The sequence below is a fragment of the Diospyros lotus genome, chromosome 3, assembly GCF_014633365.1.
Source record: "Diospyros lotus cultivar Yz01 chromosome 3, ASM1463336v1, whole genome shotgun sequence".
Lineage (NCBI taxonomy): Eukaryota > Viridiplantae > Streptophyta > Magnoliopsida > Ericales > Ebenaceae > Diospyros > Diospyros lotus.
The window spans coordinates 7,336,774-7,356,751 of NC_068340.1; the positions used below are offsets into that span (position 1 = coordinate 7,336,774).

At 38.2% G+C, this 19,978-nt stretch overlaps 2 protein-coding genes across 2 annotated transcripts; both read right to left on the minus strand.

The window, feature by feature from the left end:
• Nucleotides 1-1,754: 1,754 nt before the first annotated feature.
• On the minus strand, nt 1,755-9,533 carry LOC127797447 (3-oxoacyl-[acyl-carrier-protein] reductase 4-like). Its single transcript, XM_052330357.1, has 11 exons — nt 8,928-9,533; nt 8,296-8,438; nt 7,081-7,134; nt 6,210-6,290; nt 6,077-6,122; nt 5,911-6,005; nt 5,804-5,836; nt 4,216-4,350; nt 4,022-4,115; nt 2,439-2,521; nt 1,755-2,130 (listed from the first exon to the last, which is right to left on the minus strand). The coding sequence occupies exons 1-11, from the start codon at nt 9,115-9,117 to the stop codon at nt 2,098-2,100; spliced, it is 987 nt and encodes a 328-aa protein (XP_052186317.1). The 5' UTR covers nt 9,118-9,533; the 3' UTR covers nt 1,755-2,097.
• A 266-nt stretch (nt 9,534-9,799) lies between these two features.
• Nucleotides 9,800-19,111, minus strand: LOC127797448 (protein Iojap-related, mitochondrial). The gene is made up of 4 exons (XM_052330358.1): nt 18,746-19,111; nt 14,982-15,069; nt 11,233-11,330; nt 9,800-10,089 (listed from the first exon to the last, which is right to left on the minus strand). Exons 1-4 carry the CDS (start codon nt 19,070-19,072, stop codon nt 10,018-10,020), a joined length of 585 nt encoding a protein of 194 aa, XP_052186318.1. The 5' UTR covers nt 19,073-19,111; the 3' UTR covers nt 9,800-10,017.
• Between the last annotated feature and the right edge of the window lie 867 nt (nt 19,112-19,978).

Genomic DNA, 19,978 nt, shown 5'->3' on the forward strand with positions numbered 1-19,978 from the left:
GCACAAGCTTTCTAGCGTTCACATACTTGAGCTGAGCAAGCTTATTGACAATTGACTTCTCTTCGTTGGACAGCTTGATGGCTGAGGTGCTAATTTTCCCCTTCCTCTAAAAGATGGGGAAGACAAACTGGTCCTCTTGAGGTTTGACGAAGAAGAAGTGGCTTTTCTACCCCTTAATGGAAGAAGGGGTGTCAACTATATATGAACCACAAGTGGGCAATGACGACGAAAAATTATCGCCCTCACTCTCAAGTTATAGCTCAGAATGAAGAAATGAAGAGCTTAGCGGGAGGAATCTAGTTAGCCACACAACAAATAAAGAAAGAAGAAAATAATATCCCTCCATTTGGCACCAACTGAGAGTAGGGGTTCACCTCAAGCAAATAAAACATCTTAGTAGCCATCGGGTGAATGAGGATGCGAAGGCCAGCCTTGAGGGTATCTGCCTAGACCATTAGCAATCCCATGAAAGTCGCGGCTGCCTCTTTGTCGAGATGGGTAACCTCCTCAGTCAAGGAAGGGGGGCATTCAAGCTAAGACAGTACTTTTCTGACTCTCTCTGTCTCCCCTACACACTGCTACACCATGGACAATAATGCTGGATAAGTCCTCGGAACCAAAAGAGCTCAAGCTCATTATCTCTATATCTATAGACTCGGATGAATAAGACATACCTAGTTAATCGAAGAAAATGAGACTGAAGAAGCAGACCAATAACTCCGAATGTTGGAAGAAAGGAGAGCAAAGTGAGAGTGTGGGGTAAGGTGGAGTCACCCTTCTTATATATAAGTCTCAAAGGAAGGTACACCAATGTCTCTTCTAACAATGATAAGGTGGCACCCCTTGTCCCTTCCTTCAAAAAACATAGGAACAATACTTCTCCTTCCAATTGAGTTAGCTAGCTAATGGCCCATCTAATTTTAAATGCTAAACAAGAATGGGCAGAAGTTGAATAATCCCCTTTTAGCCTTAAAAATGGAAAGTGGGAGCCTAACAATTTCACCCCTGATCATGAAGCAACCATTTGAAAGAAAAAAAAAAAAAACTTTGTTCTATTCTTTAATCTAACTTGAAACTTAGAATAGGGAGTAAGGACAAGTGATGACGGGTATTACTACAAAGCTCAGAATGACCCAACACTAAGAGTTGGGTCCTGGGATAAAGAAGGCCCACAAGGAGCTTAGCTTGCCCATGGACCCCTATACAGATCTAAGGCCCAAACAAGGCTCATAATCAACCCTTTGTGCCCATTTAATAGATCTATCTCAATGGATCACTTGACTCCATCTAATTCCCTATTTTAGTGTGGATCACCTATATAAAGGTACATTATCCAATGAGTGACGTATATTATGTATTATGCTTTTATTACATCATTACTCCATCATTCCCAAACATAATAGCTAACTTGAGCATTGGAAGACCTATTGGGAGACAAAAGCCTACCCTCTTTTTTTCCTGCAGGAATATTTAAGACATGCTCAAATTCGAAACTTAACCAGGACAATTTCAAATCTGAGGACCACGCAAGGAGAATACGAGTAAGTCCTAAGTTGGAAAATGATCGCCCTTACCTTTCCTTGTCTTTTTTGAATTCAAAAGAAAAACATGTTATCTTTGCGTATCATTTGAAGGTTAACATAATCTCGCATTAAACCATAAAACTATCCTTCATAGGAAAACCTCGGCAATCTTTTCAGTTTTTCCAAAAAAACAAAAACTATTTTAAAATATTCAAATGCGGAAATAACATATTACCAAACGATGTACTCTCTTTTTTGATCCCTTTAAAAACAGAAGCCAAAGTGATCCAAAGCAATGGATATTAGCCATATCCATAGGCTGCAACTGCCGAACAACTCTCTGGATGACAAAGACTCAGCCGAGCCCACTGCCTTTTTGGTCTCATTAACGTGTAAAAATTCTATCAAAAATACATACTTCATTCAACATGGCTGCTTTATTGATTAGTTCTGCCGCTATATATCTTAAATAAAAACTGCCTGCATAAACCTCGATCTCGATAGCCATAGCCCTTTGTCACCATATAAATTAAGTCCACTCATTTCAGCTGGAAATTAAGCTTCACTCGTCTGTCTACATCACCATTCCTCCGTCAATGGTTAACGCCTGCACGCGCGCGCGCGAGCGCACATATAAATATATAGTCATGATTATTATATGTAATAAGGATCTCCCAGAGTTGGTTATTCAAACAAAAGCTCATCATAAATTGTGTGTTTGCTTTCAGAGTTTAGATCATGGAACCCACAAGTTAAAAACCAAGTATTAGAGTTCCTCGTCAGACCATTTAAAACTTGAATTCTTCTTTCTTTTCTTTTTCCCCGATTTCGCTAATTACAGTTAAAAATGAATTCAGTGGTATGTCGAGGCCCTCATGAGTCATGAATTTTCACAAAAACCAAGACAACGTTTACCTGTCCAGTAATGTAACTGGCGGCAGGATTGAGGGCCAAGAATTCCACCAGCCCAGCAACTTCTTCTGGTTGGCCATACCTTCCTGAAATAGCAATACCAGAAATATAATCACAACAATTCAAACCCATTAGCTTCATGCTTTTTCAGAAACTCTGCCACAGTTAGCACTTTTATAATAAGATAAACCACCATTCAAAATGTAACGAAGTATCATTATCCTGAAAGATTTAAACAAGAACCAAACCAAATCAGTCGCTGGATTATACATGTGCGCAGCATTATATGGGCGACAATCGACATCAAGATATGGATTCTCAACATTTGCTTCTAAAAGCTATTTTGATAAATTGGCAGAGACCTCCATGTCTAAAGTCAGTAGGCAATATAAGACACTTCATTAGTAAGACACTTGACAATAAAATGTGAAACCCTAATCTTGAGCCTATATCTGCAGAGAGGGGAACAGAGTGAATGGAGAAAGAGAACTGAAGCAGCTCATAGGTCTAATCAAGAAGAGGAAATCACACCTATGTTTTCCGGTTGTGCTTCCGAAGACGTGAACAAACCAGTAAAATAGAAGATAAATAGCGTGTGGGTGTGGGTGTGTTTTTTTTTTGTGTTGGTGGGGGTGGGGGGGCGCCGCGGAGATCTAGGTATTAATCAGAAAATAGATTGAACACATGAGAAAAGAACAAAGCTACTGTGCACTGAGATAGAAAAGATAAGGACATAACAGAGCCAAATGAAAAGAAATGGAGTAAAATTTAGACAAAAAAAGGGATTAATATCCACACACCACTCCTGAGGTTTCACTAAATTGCACCAACCACCCCTATATTTTTAAAAATGACAGAGACCTCTCTTGCAGTTCACTCAGCATGAAAATTGACCGTTTTGCCCTTATATTTAAACAATGCATCTTCCCTGTTCCTCATTTCGGCAGCTGACAAACCGGCCACCAGCTCCATCTCAATCAACTCTCATCCTCATCTCAGTCTTTATCACATTTATTGGTGTCAATCGAGATGGGAAACCCATCATGATGGGGTCAGCGATGGATAAGCTTGGTCGGCAATGACAGGTCTCTCTCTCTCTCCTCTTGGAACCCAGATTTTTCGGTTTGAAGCCTTCAAGATCTGGTTTGGTTTCCTGGCTTCAAACCCAGATTCAAAGGCTTTCTTCCAAACAGGAACACAGGGTTTCTTGGCTTCCAAACAGAATCGTCAGCCTATCTCTCTCTCTCTCTCTCTAGAGGAAGAAATCCAATCAGCATGGATTCTCTAGAACCCCCATGGCCGACCATATTTTTTAAATTTATTTTCGTTTTTGTTTTGTATAATTATAATGGAGAGATTTATGGAGGGTATTTTGGGGATTTTAATAAAAATAACAGTGCTTATTTAACGGTAAGTGGTGTAGTGATACATGGTTTAGGAAGTCAAGGGAGGTGTGTGCTATTTCTGAAACACGAGGGTAGTCTGCATTTCCACTGGTGTGTGAACTATACCTAAAAAAAAAAACGAAAAGAAAAGAAATGGAATAAGGAAGTCAGATAAAATATGCATCTTTCTATTAATCTTACCCAGGGGAATGGTTTCTAATATTTTCTTTTCAATGTCTTCCCCCAGCTTGGCAGTCATGTCAGATGCAATGAACCCTGGGGCGATAGCATTAACCTGTTGTACAAGAAGCATTTATTAGAAAAAGTTCAAGTTTCTAGTATCAATACCTTGGCTTGTGTCTAATGAATGAAACGAATGATTCAGGAAAACTCACATTAATATTCCTGCTTGCATATTCCTTTGCCACAGATTTTGTTAGACCAATTACTCCTGCCTTTGCAGCACTATAATTGGCTTGCCCAACATTACCAACAAGACCAACAACTGATGCTATGTTGATTATCCTCCCCTGCAAGATCAGCAATTAAAATGAATAACAGAACCAAATGGAAAAAGACATCGGACAGTACAAGCCAAGTGCAACTCTTGCTTAAAATTGTTCTTAAATTTCTCTCTCAACTGTATTTCAATCATATCATTTTAGTACCAACTTTGTTGTATAGTACAAAATGTTGGCCAGTAAAACATCAACATGTGCAAAATATGAAAAGATGAAATGGATGTGTGGCCATACAAGAAAAGATAAAAATAAAGATGAGATTATTCATGATGTGATCGGAATGGCTTTTATTGAAGATAAAATGCATGAGAGACAATTAAGATGGTTTTGTCATGTGACAAGAAGACCAATTGAGACATCTGTGAGAAGAGTGGGTGGAATAGAAGAAGTATCCAACAAAAGAAGTAGAATAAAAAAAAAAAAAAACTTGGTGTAGATACTTGGGTATTATATGAATTACGAGGGTCTTACAGAAGATAAGAACATAAATAGAAACAACTAGTGAGCTAAAATTTATGTGGACAACCCCACATAAAGCAATGAAGGCTTAATATGTTGTTTTGTTGTTAACATCAAGGACCATAAAACCTAGGTTAAATGGTTAGGCACTGTCCTAGCATAATTTACAATTGTAAAAACACAAGGGATCCTTTTGTTTCACAAAGTAGCCTCTTTAAGTAGTTAATAAGCCATTTTTATATGTTAATGTTCATCCCACTTCTTAAATGATATTAGCTATGATGAGATCTTATCACATAACAAAATCCAAAATAGCTTTTTCCTCATTATTCCTTTGCTCAAAAAGCAATAACCTCCATGCACATCTCTATAAATCTCCCTCAAAATTTTCCTTGTTCTCCTCTCCCAATCCAATTTATGGTAAACATGTACATAAGAATATTTAAAGTCTCATTCCTTGAACAATTTAATTGTACCAATCCTGTCTCCTAACTTTTTGCATCCATTACCTCATTCTTAATCTCTACTTGTTCCTCATAGAATCCTTCCTAAGGTACCAAAGTCTATATCCTTACTTCACCAACATTTTAGACTCATCACAGGCCCATCTTGTCTATTGAAGGAAAATAATATTGATTTTTCTCCTGATCATTCATCCACCACTTGCATGGAGTTTCTTGTTAAAGTTCCAATGTTTCATGATCTAATTCCAACCTCAACTGTTATACTACTTCTTTTCTTGAATTTGTCCATAAAAATGCAATAACTTGTAAATCTAAAATTCAATCCATGAGAAAATGCGCTTAGGCCTTCAGTGCACTCCCAATAAAATAATCATGAAATCAACTCCATTTCCAAAAAATCTATCTGGTCCATATTTGAGAAATAATCTTTTAAGTAGAAAAACAGGTTTCAGCAATACACCCAAGCAACCTGCACTTTTTTTTGGCAAAGACAATAAGTCAATAAGCACAAAACTGAAGGCCTGTGATTAAAAGAATACCTTTCTCTTTTTCATCATAATTTTGGCTGCTGCCTGCAAAGAGTACAAACATTAGATCCAACTAAAAGGCCATGTCTGTTACTACTCAGAGCCCATAACTTACACACCTGTGTGCATAGGTATACACCAGTGAGATTCAGGTTAATGACCTCCTGCCACTGAGAGGTCTTCATCCTCATCAGTAAACCATCTCTAGTAATGCCTGAACCAATTATGGATCAGTTATCGGATTAAACCACAAACTCATAAAAGATAACAGGAGAGACTTCAAACCTGCATTATTTATCAATATGTCAATGGTTCCCCATGCATCAACTGCCTGTAGACATCAGAATAATGAAGCACACCAAATATTAGCAGCATACTTACAGCTAAAACAATTACAAAAGTGAAAATTGATACTCACAGCTTTTATCATTGATTCTACATCTGCTTCTTTTGACACATCACCCCCAAAAGCAAGAGCCTGTCCACCACATGCCTCAATCTGCATGCATTTTTAATACAGATTATCATCAATAATTTTCCAACCATAGTACAGATATAGGAGATCATGATGATAGATATAACAATGAGTGGGATAGCCTTAGGACTTGATTCGGAGCATTGGTTCAGTGGTTCTTTTTTAGTAATTAATAATTATTATTTGAAATGAATATCATATTTTATCAGGTAATCTGGTTAATATAGTCCAGACCATTTGTAAACAGAAGAAGACAAAAATAAAAATGTAATGGAACCACCAGCAATAAAAACATTTGATCTTGTAGTTGCACAAGTATAACTAATGCCTACTATGTAAAAGTTCTCATCAATCCATAACAAGCCAATTTGATTTTGCAAACCAATGATTGATAAGTCAATCGGACAACTAGCTGGTTCTTTATTAGGAGAGATTGGGAGAAATGAATATGACAGAATAGAGACCACTAACCTGCGATTTGTACTAAAGAACCAACCATCCATGTTTTAAACTGAGAGTATACAAACAAAAGAAACTGAATACTAATTATGCATATAACTGTTCTACCATCAACCTAGCAGACTTTACTAGATAGATGACTGAATCCTGGGCATCAATCAGGGACAGAATATCAAAGATTAAATTCACCACCAAGAGATTAGCAACAGCAAGTCCCATGCCATGGAGTGATTTAAGAAACAAAATCACAAAAAATGAAAAATAATAATAATAATAATAATAATTATCATGTAATACCTCAAAGAAGAGGCACACCAAAAAAATTTCATAAATTTTTGTAGGATAGCTCACTAACCTCTCTACAAACTTCATCTGCCTCCTTTGATGACCGAGCATAATTAACCAGAACCTGTAATAAAGAGTTTGTAATCAACATTTGGGAGGAGAGGAAGGTGAAATGCTGAATGCTTCATCACTCATGATGACAGACACATAACTCTGAAGTGATCAACAGCAATTACTTGCTGGATTCAGATTCAATTCCCTAATCAACTTTATTACAGACTTAACAGTCAGATGCTAACTGGAAAGGAAAAAATGGAGCAAAGTAATCAAGTCATTCTGAGAGCTTGAAGTGAAGTGCTGACTATTAAACCATAATATTATTTTTGTCAGTTACTCATCATCTAATACAGTTTTTGTTGTCCTTGAAATGCAGATGAGTAAGAATCCAAAATAGTAATTCTGGATTAACATAACTTGGTGAGAAGCACTGAAAACATAGTTAGACAAACTTTGGAAAAAAAACATTACTTGTGCTAAGATATCCTAAAATGCCATGGCTGAAAGTGTAAAATAGCATCAGGTTGAGAGCCATTCAGATTCAAAGGGATGGAAATCACTATGATATCTACATATAATATGACTACACCATGTCACAGGCAAGGATGTTCTTGCAGTTAAAGATTCTAAGGTGCATAATGAATTTGCAGAGAATTACCAGATAGCCTTTAGTGGGCAACCTAGTAGATTAGAGATGCCCTTTATTGCCATTACATAATAATCAGACTATATATTTCTTTTCTTTCTTATAAAACATCAGAGAACTAATATGAATCTAAAACACCTTCATTAAAGGGCATCCTAATACACAAGACTCCTGCATTGCAGGGGTCAATTTTGTACACAAGCCCTTACTTTGCAAATAGGTGGTTTCCACAATTCAACTCCGTGACCTTTCACAACCTTACCATTGCTAAAACACATTATTATTATAATTCAAAATTAGCCTCCTTTCGGATGGCCTAGACTCCGATCCAGGCCTCAAGATAATGTCCCTGTGATGCCAAGTTCTGTTGGTCCTGGTTTCATCTAAATGCCTCCCACCACCAGAAATTTATCTTTTCTGATGCTGGGGGATGTATTGATGATAGGTGCCAGTTGATACTACACAGTGAATAGAAATATGAAATCAGTACACACTATCACAGATGTAGAAAATAGGTGCATACATCCCTAGTAGAGACTTTAAATGCTTAATAAAGATGAGTTCCATGAGGGTTCCTCTAACCTTACAACCTGCTTTCCCCAAAGTCAATGCAATTGCTTTGCCAATGCCTCTAGAGGCTCCAGTGATCACAACAACCGGAGTTTCCACACTTTGAGCCGCTTCAGTACTAGATTGTTCAACTGCAGCAACTTGTGCTTTTACACCTGCATGTGACACCTTACAATCAATTAGGTTCACATTTCAGGATATCCAATGGCAAAAAGGTAACAGAGACATACATTTGTTTTGCGATATAAATCATGTTTCTATCAGAGGGACTTCACAACCACGTAGACATAAAAATTGACAAATATGATGGAAAATGTCATCAAATAAAATCGAAAAGTTTCCAACAAATAACTACTCAAAATTCGTTCTTAGTTTTCCCGAATTATTTCCTCATAGATTTATCGGATGTGAAGATCCCAAAATTTCCAAATTCCCAGTAGTTCCAACTCAAAACAGTGTCCTGCGGAGAAATATCACCAGATAATACCACTTCTAAACCACTTTACTGATTCAATCACGGATATTAATAAGTATGCTAATATCCACACCCATCTATCCATAATGCAAAAAAGCATAAATTGAATGCTCGCACATATGTACATGAGAGCAAGAAAAATTACAAAAATAGGGAAAGAAATCGATACCAGACAAAGCAAATGAGCTTCTCGATCTGTAATGCAAATTAAGGCAGTGTCGCAGTTGAACAGATCCAGCTGGGCCAGTAATGGGAGAGCGAATCCCGACTTGAGCGAGTCTTATGTCGCGGGAATACTCCGAGATTCCAGCGGATTTGAGTGCGGCAACGGCCGATCCGGCCAGCGAAGAAGCAGCCATGGAAGCTCGAGTCTCTGAATCGCGACGATTGAAGAGAGAGGGAGAGGGAGGGAGAGAGGAGGAGGAGGAGTTACAGGCGGACCGGAAACCACCTCAAAGGAAGCTTTGTTTATAAAGCAGACTTGGCTTTGGAAGCTCCGAAGACTGTTGATAGTGGCGGTGCATACAAAGAAACCTCAGAATGGGCTTGGATGGGGGTTTAGTTGAGACTTGACATACGTACCTACGCGTATATTTAACTTAAATGGGGCTGGTTTTCTGTTTATTTACCATGCAGCCAGTCAGCCTCAAGTCAAGGATAGCCTTGACACTTGAGTTGAGTTGAGTTGAGTTGAGGTGAGGAGAGTTGAGTAATGGCACAATCGTAAAAAACTAGTGTTTTCTTCAGGGACCTTGAGTTGAGATTATTGGAAGCAAATTCGGTTTTGGTCCACCGTCCGCCCCAACCCACCCGCTTCCACGGCAAGCTATCAATTGGGTCCTTATAGAAAAGAAAATAAATAAATTCATATAAAGAAATATCTTCAAAACACATTTTTTCAATTAAAAATTATTATATTATGATTAAAGAGTCAAAATTTATATATGCACCTGACTTAATGAGTTTATGAGTTCGAAAGTTGGTTAATTAAATACATTTTCTTAAATAAATTATACTTTACCAATGTATATACTAAAAACGAAAAAACAAAAGAAGAGGGGGAAAAGTTGATATATAAATTCGTTTGATTCAACGGAACATCCAGCATAAACGGAATTTGCTAGCTAGATTTAACTAGTACACAACTCAATGCAAAATTAAGACTACATAAAAGAGTAGTAATCTCCAATGTCAATACTAACTAAAAGTAAAACTAAGCTGGAGAGGGCGGCTGCATGCATGCATGCATTCACTGGATGCTAAGCACCTGTCGGCGCCCGTTTCTTGGAGTTATTTTTGGGCCGCACCTTCAAGAATGCCTTCTCCAGATCCTGCAAAAGTTTTTTTTTTAAGTTGATAGCAAAATGGTATTTATCAAGCCTGAGAGATAGAACCCAACACCACAACTACTTCGAAACCATGTCAATTTGAGGTTCGCCACAAAGCTGAGGTAGAAATGAAGGCGAGATTACTTTGTATCTAAACACTTTCTTCATCCCTGTAGCCCAAGGCAAGAGGGAGGGGCCAATTTTATGCATCTCATTCAACTTCACACTTAAAACAACTAATTCCAACCTCAATCGGTACAGTTGAAAAGTAAATGCCATAGCTCTAACCACCTATTTTTAGTTTTATTTCAGCAGGCAACTAAAAAAGGGCAACCCAGTGAAGAAAGCTCCCACAACTTGGAGATAAAACAAGTTTACATATCCAGAGCCTTATAAGTCCATGGTTTTAACTCGTACCCAAGTGGGAATAATAGATAGAGCAATCTTTAACACTACTCTTAGGCCACCTTTGTTTGAGGAAACGACTCAGTCTTGAACTTCAGTTACTGAACAAACATTTATACATTATGATGCAGGAGCAGGCCAATTTTTGCACCCGTTTTTGCATAAAGAGAGAAAAGTCTATTGGATTTTCTTTAGCTTGAAGGAGGGTCAATTGGTTGGAGTAAAAGTTTGAAATGATAATTAATGGAAGATACAAAAATACATGAACGCTAAATGCACACAAAAAATATATGCAGCCTCCAAATATCAGAAAGAGTATTGCCCTTACAGAGAATTCCACGAAATTTCTTGTTTTAATGGACTAGCTAGAAATGTAAACACACCTTTCCAGCTCAACCAGCTAAAAGTACTTGTCATAAACCAAAAGTTTAGCCTACAACTAAAATATTTCTGAGCTTCACAATAAAATTTTGATGTCTTTCACCTTTATATGCATAAAAACATGGAACTCTGGCATTTTTTTTATCTAATGTCTAGATTTACTAATCATCAATTTCTTCCTAAAAAGACAATGAAGCAGATTTTCAGTAAACAAGCAAATTTAACAAAGACTCAATATCCAAGCTCCTTGTTATGATTCTACAGCTCCATACTCATCAATGATTATGAAATCAAACCAATTAAACAGGTTATAAAATATTCACAGTACGAAATCCAATGACAAGTAACCCCAACAATTACCTGAGTTCGGTCTTTACTTGATGTCTCAGTTCTCCAAAGCCTCTCCAGATTGTAATAAGATCTGGCTTTCTCATCAAGAGCATGAATTATAATCGTACCTAGAGAAAATATGGTCACCAGAAACCAGTTGAGTCAACAAGCAATTAGTCACTAATAACTTCACCAGAAACACGTGATGAATCAAATTTTTTCAACATATGATAAAATATCACTTAAGACATTCTTTTACAAGAATTTATGTAAATAAGGATAAATTACCAAAGATCAGCTCTTAAGAATGGTAGGCAGTCTAGAAATTACCACCATGCCATAGAGATTTTTTATGCACCTATGATTCAAGCTTTATAATGTTAAAACAAGCTCAGGCACAGAAGCACAAATTTTATTTTATGTCAGACCATACAAAAATTGCAAACCATAATATTGAACCACAACAGTAATGAAACGAAATTATGACATCTCAAATCTTGAGTCATTGACCTCACATTATTAACAATCTTAAGACATTTTTATCAACAGTAACAGTTAGTTATCTCTAGAAACTTTTATTTACTAGTTACAACCAAGACAAATTCCTTGGTTTCACCCTGTAAGCGGTAGGCATTTCCTCATATGGACATGTCATGTTCCTAATAACTAAGGGGGGATACATTCTAGGGTAGAAGGAATGGGCAGATCAAAGTTCATTCTTCTAGAAGGAAGTTAGATAGTTGCAATATTTTGAAAGCTAACTTTGAAAAGTGGTGGCCCTTTTGGCGCCAAAAGCTAGCTACAATCAATATATAATTATTGATTGCCTTCAGTGTCAGAAGAAGAAAAGAAATTAATCAAAAACTTATGATTTACCTCTCAATCTATCTTCTCTCACACAGATTTTCCTCCTATCTTTCTGTCTTCCCTCTCCCTCTGAAATTCTTCTCATTTCCTTCTAATTTCTAATTTCTTAACCGAATGCTCACCAATTCAGTGAGAACTTCCTGTCAGATTCAAGGATCTGACATTTTGGTATTAGAGCAAGTCCTAGGCCAGCAATCTCGCAAGAATCTTCCCTTCCAATGGCAGAAGGCACCAAAAAGAAGCAAATAGAGCTGCAACTACAGCAGGTGACTGCAACGATGGCAGAAGTGCAGAATCAGATAGAATCCATGGAGGGAGCCATAGAATCAAGGGTGGAAAAAAGCTGGACAGTGCAGTTGAAAGGTTGAAGAACGATATTGAAAGCCAGATGAGGGAACAAAATAACCAAATGCAGGAACAAATGCAGCAGTTCATGCTAATGTTTGCAAGACAAAACCAGGTAGGTCTCTCTCCCGAATTCCCTCCTAGGGAGAGATCGGAACCAATATTAACCGGAAGTGAGATGGTTCACAAGCCTACTGGGACTTCTGAGACTGAAGAAGAACCAGCTGGCAGGGAAACTTTCGAAGGAAGAAGACAAGGGGTAAAGGCTGCCCAATTCCAGCCATGTATGCCCCTACCTAAAATGAAAATCCCAGTATTTGATGAACAAAAACCTAGGTGGTGGGGGTGAGAAGGTGTGAGAGAATGTTTAGTGTATACAACATTTCGGACCACAGAGGGGCACATTGGCCTCTGCTTATCTTAATGCATGGTTTCAAGATTGGATTCGAGATAGGGATGGCTGTCAATGGACAGAATTTGCAGAAAACCTATGCGAAAGATTCGGAGACAGAGGTTTGATGGATGTTGTCGAGGAATTTAACAAGCTGAAACAGGAAGAATCGATGCGGGTGTATCAGTCAAAGTTTGAGGAATTAAAATCACTTATGTCGAACCTTAACCCTCATCTAACTAAAGCATACTTCGTCTCAAGCTTCATCAGTGGCTTGAGCAAAGAACTGAGGGCCACAATCAAAATGTTGAGGCCAAGAACTGTAAAGGAAGCGGCAGAAAATGCTAGGTTACAGGAAATGACAGTCGAGGCTTTAAGAAACAGCGACTGCAAGCAAAAGGGACAAGTTCAGGGGCCTTCCAACAAGGAAACAAGGGATATGGCAAGGAGGAAATCAAATTCAGCCAGGAGTCGACAGCAACACCCACTAATAATCTGGCTCAAGCACAAGGAGGAAGGACCATGGAACAAAGGAGGTAGGCAGAGCAGTGTTTCCATTGTGGAAACAAATACACTCCTGGGCATCAATGCAGAAAGCAACTACTTTGGCTAGAAGGAGAAGAAGTAGTAGAAGAGGCAAAGGAGTCAATGGTTAACCCTGCACCCGGCTAGCAACACATGGGAATACTTGTCGAACCTGCCCCAACAATTTCTTCAAGCGACCCAACTTCTCTACATTTCTTGAGGACAAGAAAATTTTTAGGGGGGGGGGGGGGGGGGGGGGGGGGAATTGTCATGGTCCTAATAACTAAGGGATTCTCGGGTAGAAGGAATGGGCAGATAAAAGGTCATTCTTCTAGAAGGAAATTAGATAGTTGCAATATTTTGAAGCTGTAACTTTGAAAAGTGGCGGCCCTTTTGCGCCAAAAGCTAGCTACAATCAGTATATAATTACTGATTGCCTTCAATGTAAAAGGAAGAAAAGAAATTAATCAAAAACTTCTGATTTACCTCTCTCTCTCTCTCTCTCTCGGATTTCCCTCCTATCTTTCTGTCTTCCCTCTCCCTCTGAAATTCTTCTCATTTCCTTCTAATTTCTTAACTGGATTCTCACCAATTCAGTGAGGATTTCCTGTCAGATTCAAGGATCTGACAGGATATATGACAGCTGATTATCGTGACTCAGGTATGCAACAGCCCCATATTTCCCTCTTTTTTTTTCAAGCAAAGTTCATTCATGGTCATGTTATACTAAAGGCATCCAGCACATCAGACTTCTGCATCACATGTCCCTCTTCTTGCACACAAATATTAGTTCAAGAGTACAGTATATATCTTACGTCAATATTTTGAACTTAACCAAATTGCCACTTCTCATAACTAAAGTTGATCCTAACTTTAGGACGCAAACATAATAGCCAAATAAATTGTTCATGAATAAAGCAAGAAGCTGACAAAAATGCAGGTCCAAGTGCAGTAATATCATCCATCCCTTTGCTAATGCCAATAACTAAAAAGAGCCTATTCCAATGAAAAAGTAAATGAAGCATTGGATAGAAGATGCAATAACCTCATGTTGGAAAGAAAGTTTGTTCGCCTGTTATAATCCTGAAATTGCATTTAAGGCAGGCATCTAAACCTGACATGATGACCCCTAACAGCTAACTATCACTGAATATCAGAAAGCAGTGTACCAAACCCTTTGAGGAGCCTACTGCTTTGCATTAATACAAGACAAATTATATACCAATTGAAGTTCTCCACTTAAGCTTTGTCTGATTCTAAGATTTCCTGGGGCAAAAGAAAAATGAAAGACAGGAGAAAGGAAAACAAAATCAAAGGAATCTTTGCACTTCTTAAGTAGAGGTAAGAATGAACAGGCATTTGTCAATTCCTTCATTTGTTTGGTTACCAAGAAAAAGTTAATTAATTCTATTTCCTTTTTCCTTTACCTTTCCATCAACAAGTTATAAATCCAAGCAATAGCATTCAAGTAGCTAGTATGGATATGCACCTGGATTTAACAACATATTCAAGATCGTGTTAATAACATGAGTGACCAAAGCATTTTGTCAGCATTTAGAAACTCCTATGTGAAATAGATCAGTGATGCATGAAGATAACATTTCAAACCAACCCTGGTAAATAAATTCCCGGCATGAGGCCACCAACATACCAGAGTCAATAACAATCCACTTTCCTTCTTTTTCTCCTTCCACACTGGGGAGTAACATTCTCTCAGCTCCTCTTTGCTTTTGCTTAGCCTATTCATCAAAACCAAACAAAAAAAATTAAAAGAAACTCAATTAAAAAAATATTTATTTACTTTGATAAAACCAAACAACAAACTATAAGAAAAGAAAATAAAGGAATCAAAAGTGTTGAAGTATTTGCCTAAGGATTAGACATATGGTCACGGGAGAGGAAGGTCAAAGAGAAGGAATGTATTAAAGCTTCTAGAAGACCAGTAGTTAGGGATTGTAACAGTAATCGCCACATGTATAAGACGGTTATTAAGGTTATTGTCCTTGTATTTCCCGCCCTCCATAGTCTATAAATAAAGGGTCCGAGGGGTCTCATTCTCTCCCCAATCAGTTTTCATTTTCTATCTTGAGAAAGAGTGTGTGCTGTGTGTATGTGCGAGAGAGGAAAGTATTCATTGCTTTGTAATCTTCGGGTAAGGTAGCTTGGTAATAGGGTTGTGTCTGAATGTAGGTTCTCCGTTAGGAATTCTAAACCAGGATAAATTCGCTTGTCTTGTGTGTGAGTGCTTTGTTTTGTGTTGTTTCTTGTATCCTACTTTCTGTCCTATTCGTGTGTGAGAGATTGTATCCATCTTGAGAGAGATTTGAGTGAGGGCAGACAGGAATTGTCACTACAAAAAGAAATTTCCTTTTTCCTAGGTGGCTTAGGAAATGAGAAGAATACAACTATATAGTTGTATTTGTCCCATATTTTAGTTTTATAATTTCAATCAAATGACTAGATCTCTAAGAAAAATATTTTTGTGATTTAATTAATGAAAAAACTGTATAACATATTGTCATGGGTTGGTTGTCCTAATGATCGAGTTTAATGGGTTGAGTTGATTGCATGTTGGTAATCATGGGCAATCATGCCATGCACACTTTGGACTAAATGGCATATGTCAAGATCCTAGGTGGCTAGTATCTTCTCTTAGCACCACAAGGAGTTCAAGGCAACTGAAAAAATTGGATTGGGAGATGGCTAAATATTGTAGGGTCATTATGATACCTCAAGCAAAACAGTGTTTCTTGTTGTCACATTGTAGCTCAAAAATCTATTGTAAGGGGGAACAGATGTTGGTTCTACTCCCCCTTGCATGTTGTGTGGGGCGCTGTTGCTAAGTGAGCCCTTCCTTGATGTGGATGCCTTAGAGGGCTAGCTATGATGCCACAAGAGTGCCATACTCTCTGCTAAACTTTATTCTTGGTGGGCAATGCTGCAAATAACCAAAGTGACCAGCATCGGATGTCTCCACAAGGGCAGAAGTTCTAGTGTGTGTCGACAGTACACTAGGCCATGAGAGTGTGCCAAGAGTGTATCACATGCTTCGGACAGAAAAGGCTATCAATCTGTCATCTTGAATGTTGTTTGTTGTGGAATGGGCATGAACTTGTGCTTAGAGTCAGCTTTGTCCTAGAAACCATGTAGCCGTATCTATAAAAAGGCACCAAGCCTTGCAAGGGTTGCTTGAGTAGATAGATCACTTGACTTGTTAGGTGCCTCACATAGTTGTCAAAGCCGGGATCAAGGCTCAGCTGAGGGCACCTCACTCTATGAGGAGCATGCCTAGGCTCTAAGGAGCAAGACGCATACCTTTTGTACCTATCTCATATATTTTTTTTTTTTTTGGACTCGTTAAAATCTAATCACTAATAACTAGGACAAGATTAAAAGAAATTTGAAAAAACAATAGAAACACCCTATTAGCTATCTCATAAATTTGTTCCTCGCATCCAAAAGGGTTGCCCCTTGGCTCCAAGCACTCTTGTGTTGAGCCAACTTGACATATTTAATTTATTTTGGAGTTTTGATAATTAACAAAAAGACCAATCTTGACTTATGTAAAAATTGTAAACCCCCAATTTTATTTTCTAATTTTTTTTTATGGCTTTAATTCAATTAAAGTATATTTATCTATTCAAATCATTTTGTGAATATGATTTAATGAAGAAAATTCATTTTCTACATAGTTGTATCTCTAGTCGACTAATCCTATGGAATTAGTCGACTGAGCAGAGAACATCTCTGCATAAGTGTTCTCTCTCTTACAGCATTAGTCGACTTGGCCGAGAAGTGTTTTTCCATTAGTTGACTCTAGATCCAGGTAAGTCGACTATTGATTTATATTAGTCAACTAAAGGCTTAGCTTAGTCAACTATTCGAGTCTAACGAGCAAAAAAATTTAAAAGGAAAGCAGGTTGCCCTAAGGAGTAAATATTCGCCTTAAGCATGGATTGAAGGTTCACTAATCTCATTCAAAACATTCCAAGAGCCGTCAACAAGAGTTCTCAAAGTCCTTATTGTTTCATTCAAGATCCGCAAGGCTTGCGTTCCCTATTGCTCAATCAACATCAAGCCCAAGGCAGTTGGAGGTCGAAACGCTGAAAAGAGATTCGTTTTCATCTCCATCAACAGGGGGTATAACCGATTATTATTTTACCATTGTCTTGTAATATTTTGATTTCTTGGTTTACTTGTGTCCTTGTGAGGACGATCTCTGTAATCGTTAAACTATTGTGTGGTTTGTTTTAGTTTCCTAAATTTGGTGAAAATCTAGGTGTTTGTGTATAGTTTCCAAGGTAAGGTAAGGAAAAACCTTGGCGTTGATTGGTTTAGTGGAACCTCAAGAGTGGTTGAGATCTTGAGAGAGTGGATTAGGTGTTTGTGACACACTGAACTACTATATATTGCCATATTCTTTACTTGTTCTTTATTGCTTTCATATTTGTATTGCTGTTTGCAATAACATAGATTCAATATAATATTGAATAAATAATCTAAAAAATAATTAAACAAGCAAAAAGTTTTTAATCATTCAATTCAACCACCCCCCCCCCCCCCCCTCTCTCGTGGCCATTGCCTAAGGGACCAACATCTTGCACCTCAATGTGCCTTCAACCTTTGAAACTGTGATGTCTCATGATTGTGTGTTGCAGGAAGGCTTACAAGGGGCACGCCTAATAATTCATTATGCTACTTGGATCCTCAGAGGTGAAGAATGGCAAATGTTTTGTTACTTTGTGAGGCATTATACTTGTGGGCTAGCATGAATATTGTAGAAACCGCGAGCATGTGACGGTGAATGTGCTACACGGATTCATTTCAGGTGATGTGGTGTCCATGGTTAAGTGCCACATAGAGATCCTGTACGAGGATAATCTAAGAATCTTAAATGTTTTGGAAACACTGGGCAGGGTAAGGAGACTTGGTCCCCGCAAGAGTGTGTTTCTGTTGTGTATCAAGTGGGCTTTTTGAACAAAAACAAGTTTCATAGCCATGCCAGTCCCGACTTGTGAAAATATGCTTGTGTTGACTTTTAACTAAATATACACGTGTGTGTGTGCGAGCATTCTACAGACACTCAAGCTCAAATAATGCCTTTTTCAACAATATATATTCATTCACTTCATTTTCTCACCCAGACATAAAGGTCAATAAATCTAACCTAAAGTTCTTCCTTTCTTTTTTCCTACAAGGCTGCAACTCGCCCCCCCCCCCCCCCCCCCCTCCCCTCGTTTCTTTATCTTCTCTCAGCAATACAAACACAGCTCCTTAAGTAATCGTCATTTTCCTTCCACTTCTGTTTGCTTAAGATGTGTTGAAGTTGGAGAAAAGAAAAAATAACAGAACTAATGGGCACCAACTCTAGGGTTCCAAACACATAGGAAATATCGGGAAATACCAAATGACGACCTTGTAAATTAAGGCCCGCGCGATATTGCGAACGTGCCAGGCGGAGCGGCCGGTAACGAAGACCATGAAGTCGGTCCAATCGCACTGATCGCGAACGGGGACGACCTGGACGTTATCGGCTTTGACATCGCCGAGAACCTTCTGAACCTCGTCCAACTGCAGCAAACCCTTTTTGTTGCCGGTCTCGACGAGGGACGAACACAGGCTGCGATAGCTAGACCCGAAAATCCCTAGCTTCCATCGATCAATAGCAGAAGCCAAAGAAGACGAATACGTCGGTGATGATGAGGAGATGGGAAGTGCTCGAGACCGTAGAGCCGCCCACATCGGATTATACGCTCGCTGGTTCTTGCGCGGCTGGGCAAGTTACGTTTTAAGAGACGACTGGGAGGAAGCAAAAAGGGGCCGATGTGGAACGACGACGTTTTGTGCAAGAGACAGGTTATACAATTGATTACTCCCGCGGTATATAGATCGAGCGGTCAAATGAACAATATAACGATATCAATTTAGTGGGTTGTGAATTCAATTCTCATTCTGCACAAAGAGCAAAGACCCAACTTGTGATTTACCTTTCTTAACATAATCGAGAACATGAATATTAAAGATCGCGCAATAACAATCATCTTAAATTATACAATTAATTTTTATTTTGACATTTGTCAAATTGGTTCGGGTATGCATCAACAAAGTAAATAACTCGACTGAATAGGTTTGGATTTATGTCTAAATCCTTGCTTCTTAAAGATAACATACAACAAACACCCATTATTTACATGGTTGATTCAATGCCCTAAAAATTAATAAAACATAACAAAGCCCTAAATTAATCAAATGCCCTAAACAAAATAAAATTCCTAAAATTATGTATATCATCCTTACCTTAGCTTCTTGTTACGCAAATATAAAGTCAAAAGAACCAACAATAGAGACAGTACACACAGATGGAGAAAATGCATTAGTGCAAGAAGAGACATGAACACTGAGACTGCCTAAGAGCAGCTCCAATGGAGCGGCAAATGCAGCGCCAACTCCAAATTGGCGCTGAAAACGGTTCCAACGTATACACCAAAATGGTGTTGGCACAATTTTTCGTAACAAAATTTGGTGTTGAGTGAATAGTGTAACACCAAATTTGGTGTTATACTATTCATCAACACCAAATTTTCTTTTTTATTTTATTCCCTATTTTACCCCTTTTTGTATAACTTCAAAATAAGTTATTCCTTTTAT

Bases quoted from the DNA above. Each gene is read 5' to 3' on its own strand.
- LOC127797447 (XM_052330357.1), bottom strand. From the start codon at position 9,117: ATGGCTGCTTCTTCGCTGGCCGGATCGGCCGTTGCCGCACTCAAATCC. The intron at 7,135-8,295 runs GTTAGAGGAACC...TCTTTATTACAG, and splicing joins TGGGGAAAGCAGGTTGTAAG to GTTCTGGTTAATTATGCTCG. The intron at 2,522-4,021 runs GTAAGATTAATA...TTGCTATTTCAG, and splicing joins ATTAGAAACCATTCCCCTGG to GAAGGTATGGCCAACCAGAA.
- LOC127797448 (XM_052330358.1), bottom strand. From the start codon at position 19,072: ATGTGGGCGGCTCTACGGTCTCGAGCACTTCCCATCTCCTCATCATCA. The intron at 15,070-18,745 runs GTCGTCATTTGG...TTTGATGAATAG, and splicing joins CGCGGGCCTTAATTTACAAG to GCTAAGCAAAAGCAAAGAGG. The intron at 10,090-11,232 runs GTAATTGTTGGG...AAACTTTTGCAG, and splicing joins CAAGTAAAGACCGAACTCAG to GATCTGGAGAAGGCATTCTT.